A 26669-nucleotide genomic window follows, 5' to 3' on the forward strand; every position below is an offset into this window, starting at 1 on the left:
ATAACCTTCTGGGGATTGTTTGAAAACAAAAGGAAATCTGTAATAATTGTGTCAATTAAGTATACTAAATAATTGTGTAAATACTCAGTAGCAACAGCTTTGACAGAAGGCAAAGGAAGGTACCTATATGACAGGGCGGACACGCCATACATCAAAAAGCATTTGATGTGTGAGCGGCACGTCTGTACACGCTTCATTGTGTATGAGTGGGTAAGTCGCTTTACTGAGAGGACGCCAGAAGTCCGCCAGATTCATGTCGCGGCCAGTCGCGGGGCGAGGTAATGCGAGTCGGGGCGGGGTGGTGCGTGGCCGTTCTGTATGATAATACTATTAATTATACTGTGCCTATATCTTGTTATTTGTTTGGTTAATACGTAGGTAAAGAGTAATCATATGTTTACTATTGTTTACAAAGCTTTTTGCATAATATTCCATACATATAAAAATAGTTTCGTGCATACAGATGTATGTAGAAAAGATGTGACGTAAGTATATCTAATATGCAAAAACTTAATAAAATAAGGGTCTAATAGTTGATTAAATTACAATTAAACATATCCAAAAACAATTTCAACTGTTCATAATTCGTTATAATTATAAATGAAGTAGGCATGAAGTAGGTACGTTAAATTCAGATGGTCACGCTTCGCTTACCTATTCCTCGCAAAAAAAAGTCCCGAGTTTCGCGTAATACGCGAGTTCAAAGTCCCAATGGCCCCGGCAGCTGCCAAATTCTCGGGATAATTATATCGGTCCAGCACGCGTTTGTCGCGTGTCTCTATGCGTGTCACTAAAACAATCTAATTATAATCTGTGTTTGTAAAGGTAAGTGTTAATTCGACTAGAATCTGTTCGGAAAGAGGAGTCGTGGAATGTATTGGGCCCCATACATTTCACGACTCTTCTCTTTCCGCACAAAACCTACTTACGAAAATCAAATATTAGTTTCAGCTATTGAACTCGAGCGAATACCTACGTAGTTTCTTTTACAATAAGTTGGTAAGTTCAAATATAATTATTCTGCAGCTGTTTAAAACTCAGGCGGGTCACATGATTACAGTAAATATTATAATGAATTGTAAAACATGTGTTTGGCTGGTTTAACAATGTATTTAGTTTCGTAATTTGCCGAGAACTAAAGCCTTATCCGCATCTTGAATTTTTGAAAATATTTGACGTAGGTGCATAACAATAGGTTAGCATTAAGTGTCAATTGCCGATAAGTATCTCAATAAAGTCTTCATCACGAACTTTAATGATGACAGGAATCGCTATGTCTTATCATTATCACATAACTCAAGATATGGGCTATATACGAGTATATTACCCTCCCCTCTCGGTTTCTAAGATATAAATTTATAGCATAATTTTCTTTAGATATTCGTTTTTTATTGCATTCCCTCTAATGCCTAAAGTATTTAATCATGGCAAATGCCTAACCTACTTGTAGAAAAATATTTCGAAGTATGACTTAATCACCCTTTTTACCCACGGACCTATGACTCCGGCCATACGATCATAATATTTTTACTTAGTTTATTCATAATCATGCATTTTGTTATGCTCTGGGGGTATGTGTATAATGTGTAAATTTATTAACGAGAAAAGTTTCTTTTTTATTATTACAAATAGTCTTATATAGTTAAAACATAATATAAAATTGCGTATTTTAAGATGAATAAAATTCTAAGCCTTAAAAAAACTTGTAAAAAACTCAGCATATCAAACTTAGACTGACCTCTTGCATTGTACGCGTGAGTGTTAAATATTATGTAAATTGAAATACCTACTATCCATGCGCCCTTATTGTTCCATAGGTTTAAATACTTAAATTTTAAACGTTATAAAAAAATAACTTAATTGTTTGTCTCATCTTGACTCATTCAACATGTCATAACTCTAATCTAATTCATAACAAACACATTTGCTTTTTTATCTATCACGCCTCACGAATACCTACTCCTCGTGAAAGTATACCTGTAGTACTAACAGCAACCACTTTTAATAAAACCACTCTAAAGCCCCAGCCATACAAATAAAACATCCATTATTTGCTAAGGAAATTTTAAACTTACAGTGTAAGAAATAGCCTGGGGCCGATTGCATAACAACTTGTAACTAATAATATTAGCTCTTAAGCCTCTTTCTAACTAGTGGCTCTGTGAGCTGTAGACCTCGCGAGCAGAGCTTAAAACTGAATAAATGTATGGCAAAAATATTTATTAAAATATAGGTATTATAGTACATGTAATATAAACAAAAAATTAAAAACTACATAAAGCTACAAACAAAAATTAATCGAATACGCTTAACCCGCGCTTGATAAATAAAAAATACGAAATTTTTAATTTTTTTTCAAAATAAAAAAATAAAATAAAAAACAACTATACGAAATTTAAGTATAAAAAAAATACAAAAAGTTATGTAGCAGTATACAATTACTGGGGATGGAACCAGGGACCTGCCGATGCAAACAAAAAAAGCGAACGTTTGCAAAATACGCCATTATAGTTCTTACTAAAGCTGAAGAAATTTAGCTACTCATTCTCAAGTAAAAACTAAATATCTAAATACCGCCAAAACCAGCGATACAAATTTTCTGAATTTTTGGCCATTTAATCTATAAACATATCTCAAAAAGAAAAAACTCTTATAATACCGATACGACTATTTGTTTAGGCGGGAGCTATCACGACTCCGCCATTTTGAAAAATTTCCAAAAACCGGATCGACAATTTTTTTTTATTTAGTCATAGAATTCGGTCACAAAATTTTACGAAATTCGGTTAAGAATTGCGACCTGTAGAGGAGAACATCCGGACGTACATACAAAAGCAAAATGCCCGAGTCAAAACGTAGACCTTCGCTACGCTTCGGTCAATCAAAAGAATGGAAAAGAGACTTCCGCTAATATTATTAGTTACAAGTTGTTATGCAATCGGCCCCTGGTATAGTGTCCCATATATCCGTACAGTACAGTATGTGTAGGAAATAGACTAGATTTTGTTTTGTTTGGAAAAAAAAAACAAATGCAACTCTGTTCCAATTGAACATGAATCATGATTTGTATTTCATCGAACCATAGAGAAATATAGTAAGACAAGAGTGCTCACTCCATACATCAGTTCAGACTATTAATTTCAGTGTCTACATCTAGCATCGAGTAGCGGAACTATCAGTACTGCTACTTGACAATAGATGTAGCACCGACCGGAAAGTCTTATCTCAACAGCATAAAACTTTCCGGTCGGTGCTACATCTATTGTCAAGTAGCAGTACCGATAGTTCCGCTACTCAATGCTAGATGCTAATAGTCTTTTTGGTACTAAAACTGATGTATGGAGTGAGCCAGTAATAACATATACTAATCTATGGAGTGAGCACTCTATGTATTTTTTTCTCTATGATCGAACTAAATAAGTACTATAGCTAGGACCGTGCGCCTTAGAACGTTAACTTACATCGGTGTGCCTTATTTCTCAGCAATAAGGTTTTCGAATTATCATATAAAACAGTGGTAGGTAGTCATATGACGGTAGATTGGTTGGCGTTCACATTTTTATCACAAAGATAACAGTTGTGACGGCACGGCAATGCAATCACTCTCACGGGCAGTAGTAGTGTTTAAGTATATGTTTATTTTAGTAGTCATGTTGAAATTATAGGAGTTATTTATAGGAATAATCGTGATAATAACAATAAGACAGAATTATTCCTTTTTGGATATTATGTAAGTAGTTATTTGACTGTAATTTTTATGTTGATTATCTATTTATTGTTTGTTAAGTACCTGACTGCCTATTAGGGAGGTTAACATGTTTTTTTAATAGGTATAGTGTTTTACATATAAACACTTTACAAAGAACCTAGATACTTCTTCTTCTTATCGTGTGAAGGAATCATAACTAGATAATAGTAAGATACTAATAATTAATTTATACTATAGGTAGATTAACTAATACTATAAATAGTACCTATTACTAACTTAGATAGGTTGGGCCTATTTATTTATTTAAAATATACCTAAGGATAAATGTCGTATTAAGTTCTATAAGATCGGATGTGCAACAAGTAGTCTCTTCAGAAAAACCAAACTAAAATTGACAAATTGCGTTAACCAGGACTTACTTAATGAACTATGAGTAATTAATGAGGTAAATATATTATTTTTGTCTTTATATTGAGCATGGCCTTTGTATTAGGTAATCACTAATACACATATTCAATAAAAGCCTGCACATTTTGAATTTAAAAATATGTATTTATTGAATATGAAGACTTCAAGTATGTACAACCATTTTGGAAATTTCATCCATATATTTATGTATACCTATTACCTACGTAACTAACTTAGTTTAGTTTAATAATCTCGTTTTTGGCACGGCCTTATTTTAATTGGCGATGAGATAAAATAATGATTACATACTACAGTATAATAAAATGCTAATTATTATGTAATGTGTTATCAAATCAACGATGTGCGTAATTAAATCTGTGGGATAATCAATCATGTATAATAGTCTGCTGCAAGCTTATCTCGAGTGTTCTGCCAACATTGTATATTTTAGGAGATCGAACAGAACCTACGCAGACATGTTTGATTTCCGCAAAGTTGGTTTTTAATTCGGTTAAAAATAATCAAAAAAGGCAGAGTTCCTCAATTCACCGGGATCTTTTTTTACTTAATTTCTTAAAGCACTGTTTAAATATTACAGGCACATCAATAGTGATCCGGGTACTGCTATGTTTATACTTAAAGGTCTCTGCCCACTACACCGTATCATATATTTATATTTTTAAGAATTTTTCAGGTGAAATAAAAAAAAACTTGAAAAATTATGAAAAATGTATAATATATTTATAATATACTTTTTTACTTAATAACTTATAAATCACATTTACAAATAATGTGAAAACAACTACTTATATAAAAATCTAAAAAAATATAATTTATTTATTTTTGGATTTCATACAACGTTGAAAATTTTCAAAGTGGTTGAGCACCCCCTTGTAGTTGAGATAAAGTTACAAAACTTGGTGTACATTATTTTTATAATAAGTGTAACCAAATAAGGGGGTGCCGCTTCTTCTAGCTAGAGTTTGAATTTTTCCCATACAAACGTGAACCACCCGTAAGGACGGCCTGTATGCATTAGTAACATTGATATAGTATAAAGAACTGGATACCCAATCAGCCGCCAAAAATGGCCCCACAAAAGTGATGTCAAAACAGATCATGCATCACTTTTTCGTTTAGTCTTGTTTGAAACGCTCAAATGTGAAGTTGTCAACAATTACGAAATGTGCCGTTAAAATATGTAAAAATAACAATGATAAAACAAGGAAAAAGGATGGAATGTATTTCTTTCGGTTAGTTCTTTGGATAGCATTACATAATTTATGTAATCTGGTGGTAATTATATGGTTTTGAATAAATTAATTTGTTAGTATCAAACAAGGGATGTCAAGGAACAAAAATCTAATGAGTCAATGTGAGGTCAATATTTTTTTATATTTTTATATGGAATTCATAAGGAATAATATTATGTTTAAATTCAAGATTTCCAAGAAAACCTATGCCACGTGCAAAGTGCACTGCTATTTAATTATAGCAAGAGATAGGGGTGATGCAGTTTTAAACAAGGCAAAACGGCACTTGTGTGTTCGGCCCATTTCCCTGTTATCACCAATAAGGGCTTATATCGACTAACTGTAAATGCTAAACCTGTCTGAACACAGTGACAACCACAGGATTTTTTTTTGTAAAGACTTAGATTAGACTTAGAGGTAGACTTTATAAAAAAAATCCAATCAGTACCTAAATGTCCCCGTGCACCCGTGCTATGAGTAAATCTTAAATACACAGTTATTTAATAAGTAGAATTTATTTCAAGGAAATTCGTATTTAAGAACGTATACCTACTTACGAATTAAAAAATTAATTTGTTTGAATTTGAACCACGAATTAATTTTATTTGAGCTCTCGATTAAATTAAATTTGTTTTATTTATTACTTCAATTGGTTTTCCTGTAATACATACAGGGTTGGGCAAAATACTGGCTTCCACGTATTTGAAATACAAATTACAAAATACATTTTTAAAAGTATTTGAAATACAAAATACAAACTACTTTGGTGACGGGTATTTGAAATACAAAATACAAATTACAGTGTTTAAAATAATGTATTTCAATTACAAAATATACCTTTATTTATGTTTTTGTTTAGCATTTAGTTTTAACGTTAACGAATATCCTTTCATATAAACTTATAGGGTCATTGCGCTAGTTTTCGTCCAGCTCTAGTTTACGTCCACTTGACGAAATTTGAATATATACCTACATTCCTGCACAAATTTGGACTGATTTCAATCCTTATGTCTAAGGCGTCTAAGCAATATATCTGTCTACATATAACAATGATATTTCGCAAAAAGGAAGCGCTGGTGGCCTAGCGGTAAGAGCGTGCGACTTGCAATCCGGAGGTCGCGAGTTCGAACCCCGGCTCGAACCAATGAGTTTTTCGGAACTATGTACGAAATATCATTTGATATTTACCAGTCGCTTTTCGGTGAAGGAAAACATCGTGAGGAAACCGGACTAATTCCAATTACGGCCCTAGTTTACCCTCTGGGTTGGAAGGTCAGATGGCAGTCGCTATCGTAAAAACTAGTGCCAACGCCAATTACTGGGATTAGTTTCCAAGCGGACCCCAGGCTCCCATGAGCCGTGGCAAAATGCCGGGACAACGCGATGAAGATGAAGATTTCGCAAAAAGTAGTAAATTAAAAATGAAATATATATTTGATAATCCGTCAAGTCGTCGAAAACTAGTGCATGGACGGAAACTACTGCAATGACCCTATCCCCTAGATTTAAACGAAAAGTTCCACGCAGAAGTTGACCTAATATAAATCCAGCCAATGAAAATTGTATCTCGGCTGGATCGGAGGTTCGCGGTCGGCTCACAGCTTGTGCGAGAGATTAGACATTTTAGGATTATAGAATTTAATAAAATGTATTTATAGAAATGTATTTTGAAGCTTGAAGTATTTGAAATACAAAATACTAAATACATGTGAGTGCAGTATTTGAAATACCAAATACAAAATACTTTTGAGGTAGTATTTGAAATACAAATACAAAATACTAATTTGTATTTCAAATACGTATTTCAAATACATGTAATTGAAATACTGCCCAACCCTGAATACATACATATTAAAGTGTACCAAAGTGACTCCATTCGTTCATTATTCTCGTTTGACGTTGTTTGACGTAAATACGTTACGTTTAGTGCCATCGGACTAAATTTATTAACAGTGTTGGTACTTATGTTTGCAAATTTGACACTTAATGCTTACGACATTAAGCTCTTTTCTGTACGAAACATTTATCTTGACTCAAAATTTACGTAAGCGTTTTTATCATCAATGCAAATGGTGCGAAACGTCATTGGGATCCACATTTGTTGACGTTTTTGTTCTGCTTTGTGTGTCTATTTCTTTTATATTAAGTCAGTGATTAGTAAGACATTTTTACCTTGTTGCTCCAAATGGATTTTTTTTACAAAAAATATATTTTATGCAATATAGTATATTCTGCATTAAATAACAAGTACTTATAGGTATTATTATCTCTATCGTTACAATGTGAGTTGTCCCCATTTAAATTATTCATTTTTATTTAAAAAAACAAACAATTTATTTAGTGGTAACTAATTAACTATAGCAGTCAACCTATACAGTTTTGTGTGGCAATGTAATAACTAATAAGCATATTTTTAATGATACTTATTCCTTCTTATTAAATAAATATAAACGTACAAAACAAATACATGAGTCTAGCAGGCAGTCGGGTAACAATAAATATATACACGTGCGAGTCAATGTAACGATATCACGATATCAATATCTCAGCAGCTATTACAAATATTATGATCACGTGTCACGTGTTATAAAATAATAAATGTCATGATATATTTATGAGCGTTTATAAAGGATTATTGTCCCTTTTATTTTATACACCTACAATGGTTTTATATATTTCAGCAAATAATCCTGTCGGAAATCTCCATTTTCATCCTTTTTCTTGCTCGCCTGTTCGTAGGATTATATTATAGTTAGGTATGTGTATATATATATATATATATATATATATACTAGCGACCCGCCCCGGCTTCGCACGAGTTAACAAATTATACTTAATAACCTTCCTCTTGAATCACTCTATGTATTAATAAAAAACCGCATCAAAATCCGTTGCGTAGTTTTAAAAATCTAAGCATATAGACAGACAGACAGCGGAAAGCGACTTTGTTTTATACCATGTAGTGATTATATTTGGTGATAATATACCTACATACTTACACAATCCTCCGTTGAATGTATTTGTGAAATAATGTTCTACTTATCTCCAGTGAACGTAATGATTTCCATTTCCACCTTTTCTTAATTCTGTCTTCTTGACTAACTGCCAGGTGGAGCCAGAAAACGTCACTGCCTTCTTATGGTTCCTTGGAGTAAGTGCTATTTTGTTTTGGGTCTGTGTTTGTAGTTTTATGTCGGTGTTGGGATGGATGAAGTAAGAAGTTTACTAACTTACTTACCGTGACGAATCATCATCATCGGCTAGAACACCACTAGACAAAAATCTCTAGCAAAAATTTTCAGAAAGAGCGATATGTGGTGCCCTCATATAACGGTTTCCTGCGTTCTTGACCATATCGTGGGTCTAAGTACTTCGTTGGTGGCTTTCCTGCGCTACGTTATTTTGCTTGCATGTTGGGTTGTTTGGTTATTTGTTTATTTCCTAAGTGTCAGCTAATATCCCTTTGATGTAATTGTCAAGGAATATGTATTACCCATTCTGTATTTACAAGCTTCGTTGCAAGAAAAGTCCGCAACGAGACTTGACTCATCTTCTTTTTGGGGTTAGTCTCTAGTTTCTCCACTGGAATGATGATATGTCATATGATTAAATCCACTGGTTTCGCCAAGTTCTAGGATGAGGTTGCCTTAGCAGACCCCAGGTATAGCTTCACTATAAAATGTGTCTGCATGCATAATACATATGTGACGTCCCACGGATAAAGGTACCTTATGGCCGTTGGCGCTTACGCTATTATTAACGCCGCTCCGCCGCCGCGCGCTATTATTATTGCGGCGCTATGCGACGTAAGCGCCAAGTGCCATAAGGTACCTTTTGCCGTGGAACGTCACATATAACAGTAGAGAGTTACATTTTATTATTGACCAGTACTTTCCATATAGGTACTTACGTATCTGACGTTTCGCATCAAGATCAGTGAGACGCGCGTCTTCAAAGTTCTTTACCCTCCTACAATTATACTTACAATAGTTCTGGTCAACTCTACTGCCCCACCTGCGATAGAGTTTTTAAAAGTAAGTTCGGCTTTGCCAGCCATATCAGAGCTCACGCTCGTAATTAGCTAGGGTCGCCGTTGCCGATTACGGCATGGATAACTATATATATATATATATATATATATATATATATATATATATATATATATAGGTACTTAAATCTATTCTTACTAGCTTCTGCTCGTGACTTCGTTTGCGTGGAATAAGTAATGATGATTGATAAAAAACTGTGTCCTTCCCGGGCCTCAAACCATTTCCATATGAAAATGCATCTAAATCGGAGAAGACGTAATAAGTAGGCAGACAGACATTTACTTTCACATTTTAAATATTAGTAGGGATATAGACATTTCACAGGTATATACCTGTAGAAAAGCTGTATCAACAGACATTTTGGTTTTACATAAGTGAATTAGTTAAAAACACCTATAAATGTCTGATTACGAAATTTAGCCGCACGATCAGGATTCTAAAACTAGACGTATCCAGATTAGTTCAGTTTTAGTATTCCATTCCTAATGGGCGAGTTACGGTAATTGGAAATAATGACAGTTTCGGAATTTCATGTCCTTCAATACAGAAGTGGTCAATTTGATCATGCAGGTACTTAGGTAAGCATATTACTACGCACACTTAGGTGGTTACATAATTAAATATCTTTAATTTATAATTAAATGACTATATCGAGGGCTAAATTCATTATTACCACGCTTACCTTTTTTAAAATGATGACAATAACTATAGTGATATTTTGCTTTCCAGCAGTGCGTGACATCCCATTATTGGACGTGTACCTACTTATTCAAATCCTCATAAATAAAAAATAAAATAAATAATTCAGCCTAGATATACGCGTGTCCCTCTGCTGGGCATAGGGTACAGCTAGGCCTCCTCTCATGCGCGAGAGGGCTTGGGCTCTAGTCCTCATGCTAGCCCATGCGTATTGGGGACTTCACATACACCTTGAAATATTTTCCTTCACCCAACAGTTAGTGGTAAATTCAAATGATATTTCGTACATAAGTTCCGAAAATTTAATTACGTACGCGATACACGGCCGTCGTGAACGCTGCTCGCACTGTTAGTGCTTGAGAAAGGAGACCTAGGCTCTCCGAAACATGTCGCGCGAGTGACTTAAAACAAGTGAGTCTAAACCGTTAAATTATTCAATGTTAGTATGTCTCACAACAGTTTAAATTAAATTCGAAACTTTAATTGTACGTGCCAGGGCCAGGATTTGAACCCGCGACCTCCGGAAGTTCGGATTGAAAGTCGAACGTCATTCACTCGGCCATCACTGCTTCCATCCTCAAATGGTTTTTTTTAATCGTTGAAACAGGCTAATGCTTCTCTTGGAATTAGAGTTTGCAAGATCCGTCAATTTTTCGGATCCGGATATTTCGGATATTAAAATTTGACGGATCCGGATATCCGGATAATTCGGATAATACGGATCTGTATCAAGAAAGGTGACGAAATTTACAACTTACATACAACGAACAGCTAGTAAAATGTAAAATGTTCATATTTTAGTTAATTACAATTATTAATAATTATTATTTTTATCTCAAAACGATATAAGATATTCAGTGTAGTCTTAATTAGGTATTCCTATTAATAATATTATGCATTTTTTTTAGGAGGCCGTAGTCGATTTGTACTTTATGTTTTATGTACTTTTATTATTTTATACCGGTGTGGTGTGATATAATTTATACTATTAAAAAACGTACTTCCTTTATCTTGGTAAAATAGCTATACCTTCAGTCGTTAGATTGAGAAAAATGGCTTAGAAAAAGTATCTAACTCATTTATTCAGTCCCCATTACAACAATCTTCCATTATAGGTTATATACCTATATCTATATCTATCTATCTATACCTAAATCCAGTTAATTACTGCAAAATAATGTGAAATTACTACAAAAGTTTCGGGAAATTAAGAAATTTGGGCTACAGCTTCTTAATAACGAGAAAAAAATATCAATATTAGTTACTCAGTTAGCAGCACATGTTATTTATGTTAACAGAAGACTGGGAACGGACACGATAACACAAAAACCGGCCAAGTGCGAGTCGGACTCGCGCACGGAGGGTTCCGCACCATCAACAAAAAATAGAGCAAAACAAGCAAACAAACGGTCACCCATCCAAGTACTGACCCCGCCCGACGTTGCTTAACTTCGGTCAAAAATCACGTTTGTTGTATGGGAGCCCCACTTAAATCTTTATTTTATTCTGTTTTTAGTATTTGTTGTTATAGCGGCAACAGAAATACATCATCTGTGAATATTTCAACTGTCTAGCTATCACGGTTCGTGAGATACAGCCTGGTGACAGACGGACGGACGGACGGACGGACAGCGGAGTCTTAGTAATAGGGTCCCGTTTTTACCCTTTGGGTACGGAACCCTAAAAAAGTCACTGATAACAACACGCACAAGCACTAATGATGTTCCAGGTAGACGACCCAAAGGCGACTGAGCGAAAACCTGATAACAATTACTTTAAAACACAAATATTTACCCTTATTCCAGTCAGGAGGCATGCAGGTAGCTCGTTTTAAGACTGTTACTGTTACTACTGTTTAGTTTAAGCAATATTTGTATTTATTTTATGACGTTATCGCGTACCAATAACGCGACCAATGCAATATTTAACGGATCCGTGAGATCCGAAATATCCGGATCCTATGAGACGTTGGATCCGGATCTTAGATTTGGCGGATATCCGGATATTTCGGTTATCCGGATATCCGGATCTCAAACCCTACTTGGAATGCTAATTTCTTGAAATAAATAAGTATATTTTGAATTTTAAGTTTACACAGTTACAGTTCACAGAAAGCCGACTCTCATACTACAGATAGTACCTATACTAGATAGTATATGTTTATAAAGAAAATGTTAGGTACTCATTTAATAATAGGATAATCGCTATTCCTATTTTTAATGCTAATGTTGGGCAGTAGGTAAAGATGACCTTATGACATGATGACAAATTGGAAACAGCCAACTTGTAAATAGATTAGCGAGTAAACAAAATTACCATAAAATAATGAATCGACGGGAATATTCCGATAGGGTATAAGTGTGCCACGGTCAAAATTTAATTAAGCAAATACTGACTGATAAGAAACTATATTATGCAAGCTAAGTTAATTTTACTGATGTTCACAGTCACGCGAGGCCACTTTCGTTCTAGTAATGAACGAATGAGTTAGAAGAGATGTCACATCTAAGGAAAAATATCTGGGAGGGCGAGCTTTGCTCGGAAAACATATAAAAACTCAAAAATGCGCGTTTTCCCAGAGATAAAACCTAGCTAGATCGATTTTTCGCCCCCGAACCCCAATATAACAAATTTCATCGAAATCGTTAGAGCCGTTCCCGAGATCCCCGAAATATGTATAGATATAAATAAATAAATAAATAGATATACAAGAATTGCTCGTTTAAAGGTATTAGATAGATTAGAATATCTGGGTAACCGAGCTTCGCTCGGAAAACATATAAAAAACTCGAAAATGCGCGTTTTCCCAGAGATAAGACCTAGCTAGATCGATTTTTCGCCCCCGGAAACCCCCATATAGCAAATTTCATCGAAATCGTTAGAGCCGTTTCCGAGATCCCCGAAATATATATATATATATATATATATATATATATATATATATATATATATATGTCGGCGACAGATGGTCCCGATGGCGGTGGGCGCGTGGGGGTAGTACCTAGATGTATTACTTCACAGCCAAAATAGTAGGTATGCTACCTACGCATGAAATAAACATTCGGACTCATTAACCATACTAGTGCCTACTATTATTTGAGTACTAAATAATAAAAATAACTAAACGATCTTACGATGGAATCGGAATTCAATAAAAATAAAAAGATCACATGAAATCGTTCAAATCTTTATTTAAGTCAAACTACACCGGCTCCAACCCTACACCTCTGACCCGAGAAGATTTAACCCGGCAACAAACTCGGCGGGACACATCTTTTCAAAACAACACATAGTTTCTTTATTTTACAAAAGTAAGCTTATAATGGCACATAAGAAATCAAAATAACACTTGGAATAAAACACTTAGCTAAACGGTTAAAGAACGTGAGAATCTATAAGCTTTCAGAATAATCCTTCAGGTGTAAGCCTTCAGGAACGTAGCGAATTAGGCACGAGCTTGGCTAACGTCCGATCTCTAGCGCGGTCCGATCAAGAAGAAGGAAGCCAGTTCCAGCGGCGGAGCCAACCGCTCCCGCCTCCAATTCAAGTTGGTAAACCTGCCTGACCAGTCTACCAACATAACGACAAAAATGCCTGCTCGTGCCTACGTTCACTCAAGATACCCCTCTTGACGTTCCAAAGCCTTCTACCTGTCATCTTAGTTCATCAATACGCCAATAGATGGTGGCGTTACTCTCTAATTCCGTTACAAGCAAATAATATGTAGCCAAACATTGCTAATGGATTTTATACAGGCGTCTAACTATGAACTGTAATGCTGCAATACGTCTTTCTGGTGTCTCGCTCCGACACGGCCGTCCTGCGTTACACACGTCCTCGTGTGTGGGTGTATGCATTTGATACTGAAACAAAACATACAGCACAGTATCTCATCGCTCGGTCATTCCTGACCAACAATTTGGGTCTCACTCAAATTACTATTAAAATCAAACTTTGTTTTCAATCAAACCAGAAAAAATAATTGTTCTAGATTACTTTAACAATCCTCAATTCTCTAGTCAAAAATAGTCCATCGAGCAACGACTAAATAAAATAATCATCAGTAATTATCGCCGCTATCTAACGGATACACTCCAATAATCATCGCCTCCATCTGGCGGATACTCTCAAATTTATGTGAAAAAACAATCCCAAACATCAAAAACACAAATCACAACAGCTCTAATTCATTGCTCGACAGTATCACTACTATTGTCGTCAATATCAATTTACGGGGAAATTATCTGGCATAAAAAAAAAAAAAAAAAAAAAAAAAATTGGTCTTATGTGATCTAAATTTTTGTAAGACATCGTAAAATAAATAACATTCTGAATTGATAGTTCCAATTTTACTCATATGAACACAGTACATAAACGGAAATTCATTTTTAACAAAACGACACCAGTCCTTCGGTGCATTGCCAGTCCTTCGGCAGATACCAGACCCTCGTCAGAAGTAACCATCTCAGCTGCGTAAGTGCTACTCCTCGCAAAGAGCATTCTGCACATAAAAAGCAGACCACGTGCACCTCTTACATGCTCCGGCACTTCTGATGCGGTCACTAAACAATACCCAGTCCATCGGGCATACTTTCAGTCCATCGAAAGCAAAACAGTATTGCCCAGTCCATCAGGCGTGCCTTCAGTCCATCGAAAGCAAAACAGTAGTGCCCAGTCCATCGGGCGTAATTTCAGTCCTACGAAAGTACAAGCTTTCAGTCCGTCGAAAGCAAAACAATGTTAACAGTGAATTCCAAAAAAAGAAAATAAGAACAAGTCTTTAAATCATGTTACTCAGAACCATTGGTACTATCAGCGTCAACTGATCAACTGAAACTGAACATTACTGATCAAAATCACTAAAGATAGCTTTCTTCTTTAGCTTTAACAACAGAAACTCGCTCAAGACTTCTATGCAGAAGTAAAACATCTCAAAATAATCCCAACGAAATGGGAACTGCTCACCAGCTTAATAAAGTATGATGCACGCGACCAAGTCAAAGGTGATGGTCGTGAGGTCCAACCCAAGCACGGAGGCTGATCCTTTCCGCTTGCCGTTGCCGTTGCTGCGGCAGATTGCGAGAGACACGATGTGGTTCAACATAGCTGGCTGTTACTGAAATCATCATTTGCACGGTATCAGGTTTATCATGTATGCAGGCTAAACTCAACAGATTTATGAAATGCAAGGTAGCAGACACAAAAAAAAACATGTTTCCAATGTATACGGGACTTCAAAAATCTCAGAATAAAATTTAAACTTCAATGAGTGCGTTTTATTTAATTCCATGAACAAACAAACACGTGTTCCAAAAATAAGTAACACGGTAAAATGGGCCAATACGAAAAGTGACAGCTTATTAGTTACGTTCGACTGTTATGCTTCGCCATTACACTCAAAATAAAATTCACTAATAAACAATTAGAACGAAACCTGTCCTTTTATTTCCAAATCTCCAGCACAGAAGATACTGCACAGCCGCCTCTGTATCACGGGCGCAATGGCGTCCGCAAGCTCGCTCGGCTCCGGCTGCAGGACACTGTAACATTAATTTTCATATGCGTAGCTCATGTTTCCATAGTATACACGATTTGTGATCTATCACGGCATTACGAGCAATAATTTGTCGCAATTTTATTAATTACTAAACATTACAGGGTAAAGATTACATAATGCTTGCATTGGCAAATCAGCAGGATCAATTTCTAACGGTGCATTGTATTTTTATGAAAAAAAATATTTTTTGAGGGTAGATGCACAAGTGAGCGATGAAATTATATCACGTAGTGACAGCCAATATTTGATTTTAATTAACAATATGGTTTTCACATCAAAATAACTTAAGATCACTTAGATTTAAATGGATTTTAAAAATTAATTGTATTTTCATGAAAAATCGATTATTGAGGGTATATTCACAAGTGAGCGATGAAATGATATCACGTCGTGATAGCTAATACTTGGTTTTAATTAACAGTATGGATTTCAAATCAAAATAACTCAAGATCGCTTCAATTTAAATGGATTACAAAAATTAATTATAAAGAAACGTGGCGATACCAGAGATGACGTCACGTTACGACCACTGTTCGACAGCCCCAATCATAATTCACAATGATTCACACCAAATAACATAATGAACTGCACTCACCTTTCAATGAAGGTTAGACACGTGAGCTTACCATTTACCACGTGTCCAGATTATGGAATGTAGGTCACCAGAAATGCACCACGCTCCCAGGTGGCTGTGTAAGCAATACATGAAACTCCGCATTAATCCCACTTGCTGATGTCGGCGACAGATGGTCCCGATGGCGGTGGGCGCGTGGGGGTAGTACCTAGATGTATTACTTCACAGCCAAAATAGTAGGTATGCTACCTACGCATGAAATAAACATTCGGACTCATTAACCATACTAGTGCCTACTATTATTTGAGTACTAAATAATAAAAATAACTAAACGATCTTACGATGGAATCGGAATTCAATAAAAATAAAAAGATCACATGAAATCGTTCAAATCTTTATTTAAGTCAAACTACACCGGTTCCAACCCTACACCTCTGACCCGAGAAGATTTAACCCGGCAACAAACTCGGCGGGACACATCTTTTCAAAACAACACATAGTTTCTTTATTTTACAAAAGTAAGCTTATAATGGCACATAAGAAATCAAAATAACACTTGGAATAAAACACTTAGCTAAACGGTTAAAGAACGTGAGAATCTATAAGCTTTCAGAATAATCCTTCAGGTGTAAGCCTTCAGGAACGTAGCGAATTAGGCACGAGCTTGGCTAACGTCCGATCTCTAGCGCGGTCCGATCAAGAAGAAGGAAGCCAGTTCCAGCGGCGGAGCCAACCGCTCCCGCCTCCAATTCAAGTTGGTAAACCTGCCTGACCAGTCTACCAACATAACGACAAAAATGCCTGCTCGTGCCTACGTTCACTCAAGATACCCCTCTTGACGTTCCAAAGCCTTCTACCTGTCATCTTAGTTCATCAATACGCCAATAGATGGTGGCGTTACTCTCTACGCAACTTTATGATTCCGTTACAAGCAAATAATATGTAGCCAAACATTGCTAATGGATTTTATACAGGCGTCTAACTATGAACTGTAATGCTGCAATACGTCTTTCTGGTGTCTCGCTCCGACATATATATATATATAAATAAATAAATAAACAAGAATTGCTCGTTTAATTATTGTAAGTACATCCCCGTACATTATGCGGTAACTTTGTCAAAACGATTTCTTCATAGACCTCGAGTATAAAAGACCTATAATAGTCAGTTCAATCATTTTAAGACAATCAAAAATTAACCTTAACCCTTAAAGTCAGATTTTATACGGCTAATATGACCACCTACCTAACATCATATTTTATAGTTATTTGTTATACAAGGGGGCAAAGTTGTTATCAATATGATACCCGAGCAAGCGAAAGATTCCAAAATTGAATCGAAAAATGGAATCTTGAGCGGTGCGAGGGTTTCAAAGCACGAGGGTTAAACAAAATTTGCCCCCGAGTGAAACACAACATTTTTCACCACACCAACCCGAAGCAAATATTACTTAAATGTAAAATATCAAACAAAATCAAAACAAATCAAATCCAAATGAATGTTATTAAATTTATCATCCAAAATCATAATTTAAAAGTTAATTCTACCAGCAAACATAAGAAAACAACTCAAAATTTGCATTTGATTACTTTGCCTCACATATGAATAAAATGCAACTTTGCTATCAGTTTTTGAAGTGCAAAGTAGGCCTTTCCGAGCTGGTGTGGTGAAAAGTATTTTTTCTTATGCAGAATTTTTATTCACTAAAGAAAGAGGTGATGATGCTTGAATTGTGTATTTTTTAAATCTGGTCGATTAAAGGGTTAAAGTTAATTTATGTATTTTTCTCATAAGTAGTTCTATATTCGCAAAGATGTCATTGTATACAGTAGTTACCAAAAGACCCCATTATTTTTTAACCGACTTAAAAAAAGAGGAGGTTATCAGTTCGACCGTATTACGTACTCATAACTCTGTCATATTGGTGAACCAATTTGGAAAATTATTTTTTTGCTTGAAAGTATTATCGTTCATTATATTATAATACTTGCATGTTTATTTAAAATAATGAGCGGTATCTTAATTACAAGCGTGTAGAACAATACTGAAATACGTCAATGGGCAGATAGATAATCTCGCTGGGTGGTGCCGCACCTTCGTGTCACGAGACTATCGTTTATGACCTATCAATATGCCCCAAATGGTGCAAATGGCATACGTTACATAATACATGTATATCATTGTTCATAAAAGGTTATATGATAGCCTATTATTATTACTTAGCATAGTTTTTTTCTAGGCTGGACTGGGGCTTTGAAAACCATCCGAGAACTTTTAAATTTATTTTCTTTAAAAAATATTGAATTGCTTTATAGATACTGTGAATTTTATATCATTTTGCATACGTCCTTCTGCTACAAAATTATACATTGTAATTAAACTAATTTTTTTAACATCATGTGACTGCAAAATTAACGACTTGGTTTAAACAAGTAAGTCAGAACAGTTACCTACCTACCTAATTCATTTATATTTATTAGATTTGCTTTCTTATAGGCACGTGCATATAGCGTGATATAAAGCGATTGTAAAATTATTTACGTTAAGAAATAAATAAAGTTATATTAGTTATATAAACCAGTTTCAGCACGTGCAGGAAACTCGATTATTTCAAATATGTCTCCATAAAATACGAATAACAGTGGAAAACGGTTAATTATTATTCTAATTATTTGTATCTCCTTGGATATCACGGGCCTATAATCCCGGTTTTTTTTATAGGCTTGCGTGGGGACACAGATCCAACACGTAGAGGCCCCTTGAAGAGCTTTTATGTCATGTAGAACGCCTGCTGGAACCCGTTCGCAGGTGCAACAATAGACACCCATGAACCGGTCTCAGCAGGCATTGGGACTATTGTAGAAAAAGAGAACAGTATACCGGTCTATGGATTGAAGTTTGGGTGGACTATGAGACTGGGTTATTACAAAGACGTACGGACACCTGCCATGTTTACACAAGTTATCGAGGCAGATGGTGACTTGCCGCGCACTAGATGGGCCCCTGAAACTGCCGTCGCGAATAGTTTCTTATTATTATCTATCTAATACATTTAAACGAGCAATTCTTGTTTATTTATATATATATTTCGGGGATCTCGAAAACGGCTCTAACGATTTCGATGAAATTTGCTATACGGGGGTTTTTGGGGGCGAAAAATCGATCTAGCTAGGTCTATCTCTGGGAAAATGCGCATTTTCGAGTTTTTATATGTTTTCCGAGCGAAGCTCGGTCACCCAGATATTTCTTATAATATGGGTAAATGAAAACTCAACAGGACACCTATACCTCGAGACAGCCTTCATTAAGGAGCATCTTTCTTCGTTTGTATTTGTTTACTTACAGTGAAGGAAATGTAGGTACTTAGTTTACTAAGTTATGTCCAGTTGTAGAGATGTAGAGGTGAATTTAGACCATAATCAAAAACATAACAGATAACCTAGGTCACTATATGTTTGACGTTGCTTGTCACGCTTTAAACATAACAAAATTTGCAATACATTGCGTCTTAGAATAAACTTTAAAGTGTAATAAAAATCAAAACATGAGTTATTTTCAAAAGTTGCTGAACAAATGTTGGTCAGTTTGTGGAGTACAGCCTTTAGTTTAATTTATTGCTCCTGTTACAGGAAGCACCCTGTATGTGTTTAATAATGTATTTACCCGTAGGTTTTAACTATGCAATGTCACTTTGATAATTACTTGTTGTTAATAGCTCATCTGTAGGACGTCTGTTTTTTTAAAGAGACAGGTAAGGCCATTCATAGGCTCTTGCCCATTATATTTCATCAGCAGTTGCACTTCACCATAGAGAAAAAAATACATAGAGTGCTCACTCCATACATCTGAAAAAGTGCCCGTCACTGTGGGTGATGTGCCTGTAATATTTAAGTACTTAAAGGTCACTTGATTTTTTGCAGGATCTTACAATCAAATCCTGACCCTGATGGCAATGAGTTTAACTGAACCTATACAGTTTCAATTAAGAATTTTCCAAATCGGTTCAACCGTCTTCAAGAAATCGAGAAATATACGTTCTGCATAGTACCTATATGCTCCCCATAATCTAATTTTAGAAACCATTTGAGCATTTCGAGTTTTACTAAACTATTAAGTAACTAAATGTCTTACGAATTAATTTACTTACTGGCTGGTAACATCGGGTAACATACGATGGTGATATTGTTGATCCTTTAAAAATATGACCATAAATTGTTTTTATCTAACCAAATTTTAATAAATAAATAATGTACTACAACCATAAGGTAATAATAATACAACCATAGGTATGCCTAGTATTATGCAATCAATCTTACTTGAGCGTTTTTCCCTATCCCAATACAAATACAGACACTCTTATCAATCTATTGTAGTCTGTGCCTACGTTATTTACGGGAAATATGAAAGGAAAGGAATGTAACCTTTTAGCGTGATAATATATATGTTTATAATTTCTTTTCACCTCAGCAGCTGAAAACTTAATTGTTGGTATATCTTAAGAAACCATGAGTGAATAGAGGTAAGTGATGAAGAAGGAATACATTTTTCGGGTTCTCTAATATGTTCTCACTGCTGAGGTGAAAAGTTATGTGAACTACACGAGATCAAAGTTATTTACATCTCGTGCGCTTTTGATTCCCTTACTACCCTCAAGATTCTAAATTAGATTATAGATCTAGTATAGAATCTTTCGCTTGCACGGGACTCAAAATAAGCACTCGAAGAAATATCAAACTTTGATCTCTTGTTGTACAAATAACTATTGTATGGTCATATGATAATTGATAACTCATCGACCTCATCGTTTACTTACATTATGTTCAATGCCACTGCTGCTACCGCTGCACTGTCGGCATGTAGTCCAAACAAATAATAAATTAATTGGTTTAAATCGGTAAATTATTTATTTATTTTAATTTAATGCGACAGTGATATACGTAAACTGTTAAATCGAACGCTTCACCTCGCATGCCGCTATCGGTTGATTTAACACCTACTCTGCCATATTCACTGCTCCTACCACTGCCGGTACTTTGACTGCCGCTCAGAAAACAGCCCCTGACGGCAAACTCAGGTAGTGGCATGAGCAAGGTAGGTAAACATAGGTATTATGACAAGCTGTAAGGAGTACTTCATTCAACATAATATCTTAACTCTACCGTCGTTGTACATTTTAGAAGTAAGCACTTTCGTTAAAAACAACATTTCCCTTTTCCCGCAGTACTCTCGTCCATCTAACTTACGACCCAATACAAGATTAGCCCGCCCTAACTCAAACATGAAAATGATCCACTCTGGTCCATTTGCCATGTCAGTCAATATATATAATAAAATTCCAAAGTCAATACAGGTGGAAACAAACATAAATAGATTTAAAGTGCAATTAAAGCGATATCTAATTAGCAAAGCATATTATTGTATCCAAGATTTTTTAAGTGAGATCTAGATGTTTAGTTTAGTTTTTAGTTAGTCTGTTATGTTGCTATACCCTCGCAGGGTTCATGTTGAAACTGTACTTAGCCCTAAGATCCTCTGTACACATGAAATGCAATAAAATATATGAGTATGAGTATGAGTAAGGAGTCGTTTACAAACGAAGTACCTACCTATTTGTTCACCTCTACTGTAGGATTCATAAATAATGTTTTATGTAAACATCTGCTTTTTAAACTTCACTTCTTTCCTTGCAGAAACGACACTACGCCATTTGTTTACAATGGCACAACCACGCCCGTCATCACCAAAACCCCGTTACCTCAGAAGCCTAACAACAGCAAAGCTGGTAGAGGCAAAGCCCTCAGACAAATCCTAGCGTCTTTCGTGGCCAACCTGGGAACTATCAATACTGGCATGGCATTTGGATTCTCCGCTACGGTGCTGCCGCAGTTAAAGAGCAATGAATCTAGTATACATATCACAGAAACGGAAGCCAGTTGGATTGGTATGTTAAAAATCCTTTGTAGTTTTATGGCATTTTAAATTAAAATGGTTTTTTTTCGAAGTCCTACTTTAAAATTTGTAGACTGTGTAGATTTGTAGAACCTACTGAAAATATATCAGAAGTAATTAAAGCAATTAGTTCAATTCAATTTGTTAGCTACCTACACCCACGCATACGCGGTGGGACGTCTAATATAAAAGTACAACCACGGGCCAATTAATTAAGCCATCAACTGGTAATTGGCTTCAATATACGATACAGAAGTCAGAGAATCATAACACTTTCACATAAAGCCCTTTATTCTGGAGATATTCTCATCGCTCTTAAACTGGGCCGCAAGTAAATGAAGACACAACACATTTGACAACGCTCCTTAGAACTTTGAGGGAAGGTTTCATCTTTGTTTTCTCATATGCCTGGTTATACGATGGTCATGTTTCCGATGATATGTCAAACTGCTATTCTAAGAGTTTAATAGGGGTGTATTAGGCGGCTATTACACCCCTTTATAAGACGAATCCTGGTGGCAAATGCCAGCCCAAATCTGTTTAGCAATGAGTCATTGAGTAATATAATAAATATCCCAACAAAAAAAATTCTAATAAGGTTTTTCTTTTGTTTTTCTAGCCAGTCTCAGCGCGGCCGGCACGCCCGTGGGCTGTCTTCTCAGCGGCTACCTTATGGATGTGATCGGCCGCCGCCTGACGCTCTTGATCACAGAAGTGCCGCTCATCCTCGGGTGGCTGCTCATCGCTTTTGCTTGCAACGTCCCCATGATCTATATCGGTAAGCATATTGTCTATATTTGCCATTAAGCAAAAAATAAGTCCCTATCAGGTTATAGGTACCTCTACACTGCCTAATAAACATTTGTAACTATAATATACCATCCCATTTTCGTCGCGCAGGATTTAGTTAATTTGCAATGGACGGCAGTAAGTATAACAATAGTTCACGAAAACAAAGTTTCCTAGTTTTGTATGAGAGTGGCGTAGGTATTTTCGCTCCGCTTTACATATGATTGATAAATTCAAATCAATATAGAACACCGAGAACACGATTCGTAGCATAGAGCCGATAATGCAATGAAAGCCGATAATTTCCGTGGATTTCAAGTTTATTTAACCAGGATTTATTGCACGTCGATTTGACTTATCGGATTTGAGGAAGTTATATCCACGTTAACCTTGTAAAGTTTACGTAGATAACGTCAAATAAATTCTGGCAAGGGTTCTCATTGGGTCTGACAGGTTTTAAGGAGCATACCAGTAAATCAGATACTGTTACTGTTACCGTGTTGCCTGAATTGAAATTGTTACTAGCCATAATAGTCTATACAATTTTCATCGCAACATAACTTTTCTAAATTGCCTGCTAAGCTAATTTAACGGTACCAAAAAGAAATTCGCACTCGGGAGGGGCAAAAGAAAAAGGCTGAGGAATGGGTTGTTGAAGGTGCGGCCATCTTTGTTTATAAGCGTACCTACAGGATCATGGATCATGTGACAGAGAAAGGGAAAAAGGGTAAAGGTAAGGCAGGAGAACTAAACGATGTTTTATTTTCCAGGCAGGCTGATGATAGGACTCGGGTCCGGGATGGTGGGCGCCCCGGCCCGCGTTTACACTTGCGAAGTCTCGCAACCGCATCTCCGAGGCATGCTGGGTGCATTAGCCTCTGTCGGGGTCTCCACGGGTGTTTTAATATCGGTAGGTTGCTATTTTATTTGTCTAAAGCATTATAAACAGACAGCAGCTTCGCTCCACATGCACAACTAGCAAATATTCCGCAGATGCGTGTTCTATTTGGATTGGGGGACGGTAGGCGAAGCTTAAACAATAGTGCGTGTAGACCAGTGGACGCTAGTGTAGACGTGTAGGTACGTCGGGATTAAGAAGCTATGCTGATAGTTTATTTCACGTAGAGTTACTTTTTCTAACAATAAATGATTTCCCTTTAATAACTAAACAGGGATCATAATAACTCCTTTAGAAGTGGAAACACAAAGACATTTCTATCTATCATAAATCTTTTTTTTGCGACATGAACGGAATTCGGCTTGTTTGCGTACTCTGTTATCTTTAGATTTAAACATATGAGGCAAGCAAATGCACGTGCTTTTCTAACAACAGTTGTCTTTCTGTTTGACACTAAGTCATTAGACAAATAAGCGCTTTCATAACATTATGCATTAATTATGCAATGACCGATATTTACCACCACTATAATGCGAATAATGAACATCCCATACAAACCGATCGTGATCTCGAACAAAAACGTCACAGTAATGCTAATTGACCAACAAAGTACGTCTGTTTCTTAATCGCGTCGACATTATGCACAATAGACACGCCCACAAAACGGCTTTGTAATATATGCTAATGAAAAAATACAATGCTTGAATGTAGATCATCTTCGTAACGATGTGGTTAATAAACTTTTCAGTTCCATTGAATCACTGATATTTCTGCCTTATGTTATTGACATACGCTTTTCTTCTGCATACACTTGAGTATGTAATTTCCTTACATTTTCGACCATCATTTCGACGAAGGCTAAGCCTCCACAATAGGCTAAGAAAGAATGAGTAACGCGAAACAACAGTAATGACGATTTTTTCACGTTGTTACATACTCGTATGTTACATGGTTGGGTGGTTCTTGAAATTAAAACTTTAAGTTTTTGGGGTTTGTTTGAGTAACGGTGACCCGTCAAAGTGTTTTAATATAAATGACAGCTGACCATTTTGTTTGAAAGAGAGTTTTACTTAGATCTTAGATCTCGGTCTTTCGGTTCGAGCGCCATCTTGATAGCCTCGTGATTAATTCCTTTGTTTTTTGCTCATTAATATTGTTTAGTGTAATACCGATAGCTTATTATAATACAGTAAACTAATGTGGTAGTGTGCAGTGAATGGAGAATTAATCTTGAAGCGTGTTTAACCATCATTTTGGAGTTAACGGCCGGTTGTCCACGTGCTTCTTATAAAGTCCGCTATCGCTTTACAAGAGCGAATAAAATCACCGTACAGTCTTGTACTAACCGTACCTACAATTTCAATCATATTACTTTGCTCCTCGACCTTGATACTGGCGAAATAGTCCCACTGGGCTGAAGTCACAATTTAAAAAAAAAAATGGATGAATCTTAGATATCATTATTTTGTATAGGCGCGCCAACCAGTGATGTAACTTTATCCAGTCCTATTTTAGCAAAGATTAAATAGGCACGATTGGCACAAAACCACAAAATATACCGTAGAAACGTAGTATATTATATGTTGTTTACAACTCTACTCGCTCCAAGTCACAGATACCTTATATAACCCAGTAATCGAACGGTTTTAAGCCCATCCATTACATTGTCATCCTATTGTTGTTTCAAGGAAAACTTCGTTACCTTAAAATTAAAATTCACGTTCAAGGCCGATGCTACGCTTCCGTAATTAAAATGTTACGTTATATTTTTTAGCTCAGGTATCTTCATTTGACGTCTTACCCTGTGTACCTAATCGCTGGTAACAACTATGTAGCATACCAGACACTAAATAAAAGCCAACGTTAAATATTTAATTAATTCTACAATGCTAACTGAATGTCAACGCAGGATTTAGTATAGACCTATAAAATAAAATTTGTCGCACACGTAAGCAAACAAGATCATGTAAATGTTGTTGCTGAACTGTGCAAACAGGATATTCGTGATAACAACATTATATGCTTGTATTGGCGGTGATTACAAAAATATATATTCTTATTAACAAGTCACTCCGGCAGCAACGTACTTATCTATAGTTTATATTCAAATAACTTAATCTCGCATACCTTCCACGCGGGTTCCAACCCGCATTGGGCCAGCGTGGGTACTGTACTGCGGCACAATTCCTCTAGTTCATGAGAGGACGCCTGTGCGTTGTTAGAGATTTCGTGGTTTATTGATAAAATACCATATTTGCAGTTTCCAAGTATCTCACTCAAGGCAAACGGTCAGAACAGAATTACATAGTATATGCGAATGTGATACCTATCTGTTTTAGAAAAAAACTTTATTTGAAACTTCCTACCTTGCACCGCTAAACTGTAGATAGAACGGTCAAGAAAAGAGCGTCCTCCCACCTTAAATCCGGGAACGCACTTGTAACCCCTCTGGTGTTAAAACTGGAGTGTAACTAAGTACATTTTAATCTGATCAGTGATCAGACAAGTTATAGTCTTAGAAACATTTCATGTTTGCATAAAGTAGCTCTTTAAAAAACCTCTTTAGAATTGTCTTAAATATAAACTGATGAGCTGAAATTAACAGTCCAAAGAAAATTTAAGTGAACTGTTTTTCTTGTACTTACCCATAACTTTTTCGCCTTATTCACAATGGGAGCTAAACGCATGCCTGACAGGTTACTTTGAGCTTTGCTGCGTGTCACATATTATCATAGGTACTTACCTATAATGTGTCATGTCCTCATATCATATCGGTAAAAATGA

The 26669-nt window shown here is 35.9% G+C and overlaps 1 protein-coding gene across 2 annotated transcripts in view; it reads left to right on the forward strand.

Moving 5' to 3' along the window:
* Positions 1-26669, forward strand: part of LOC134650203 (facilitated trehalose transporter Tret1-like) — a 39287-nt gene that overhangs the window by 2234 nt on the left and 10384 nt on the right. Inside the window, exons 1-5 of one of the 2 annotated variants that reach the window (XM_063505140.1) lie at positions 3588-3730; positions 8480-8521; positions 21940-22190; positions 22818-22976; positions 23758-23897. In XM_063505140.1, coding sequence (XP_063361210.1) covers positions 3729-3730; positions 8480-8521; positions 21940-22190; positions 22818-22976; positions 23758-23897 — 594 coding nt within the window. In that variant the 5' untranslated portion in view covers positions 3588-3728. Of the gene's footprint in view, positions 1-3587; positions 3731-8479; positions 8522-21939; positions 22191-22817; positions 22977-23757; positions 23898-26669 lie in introns of those variants that run through there. The other variant, XM_063505142.1, reaches the window with a different exon arrangement.

This window comes from Cydia amplana, chromosome 8 (genome assembly GCF_948474715.1).
Source record: "Cydia amplana chromosome 8, ilCydAmpl1.1, whole genome shotgun sequence".
NCBI classification, from domain to species: domain Eukaryota; kingdom Metazoa; phylum Arthropoda; class Insecta; order Lepidoptera; family Tortricidae; genus Cydia; species Cydia amplana.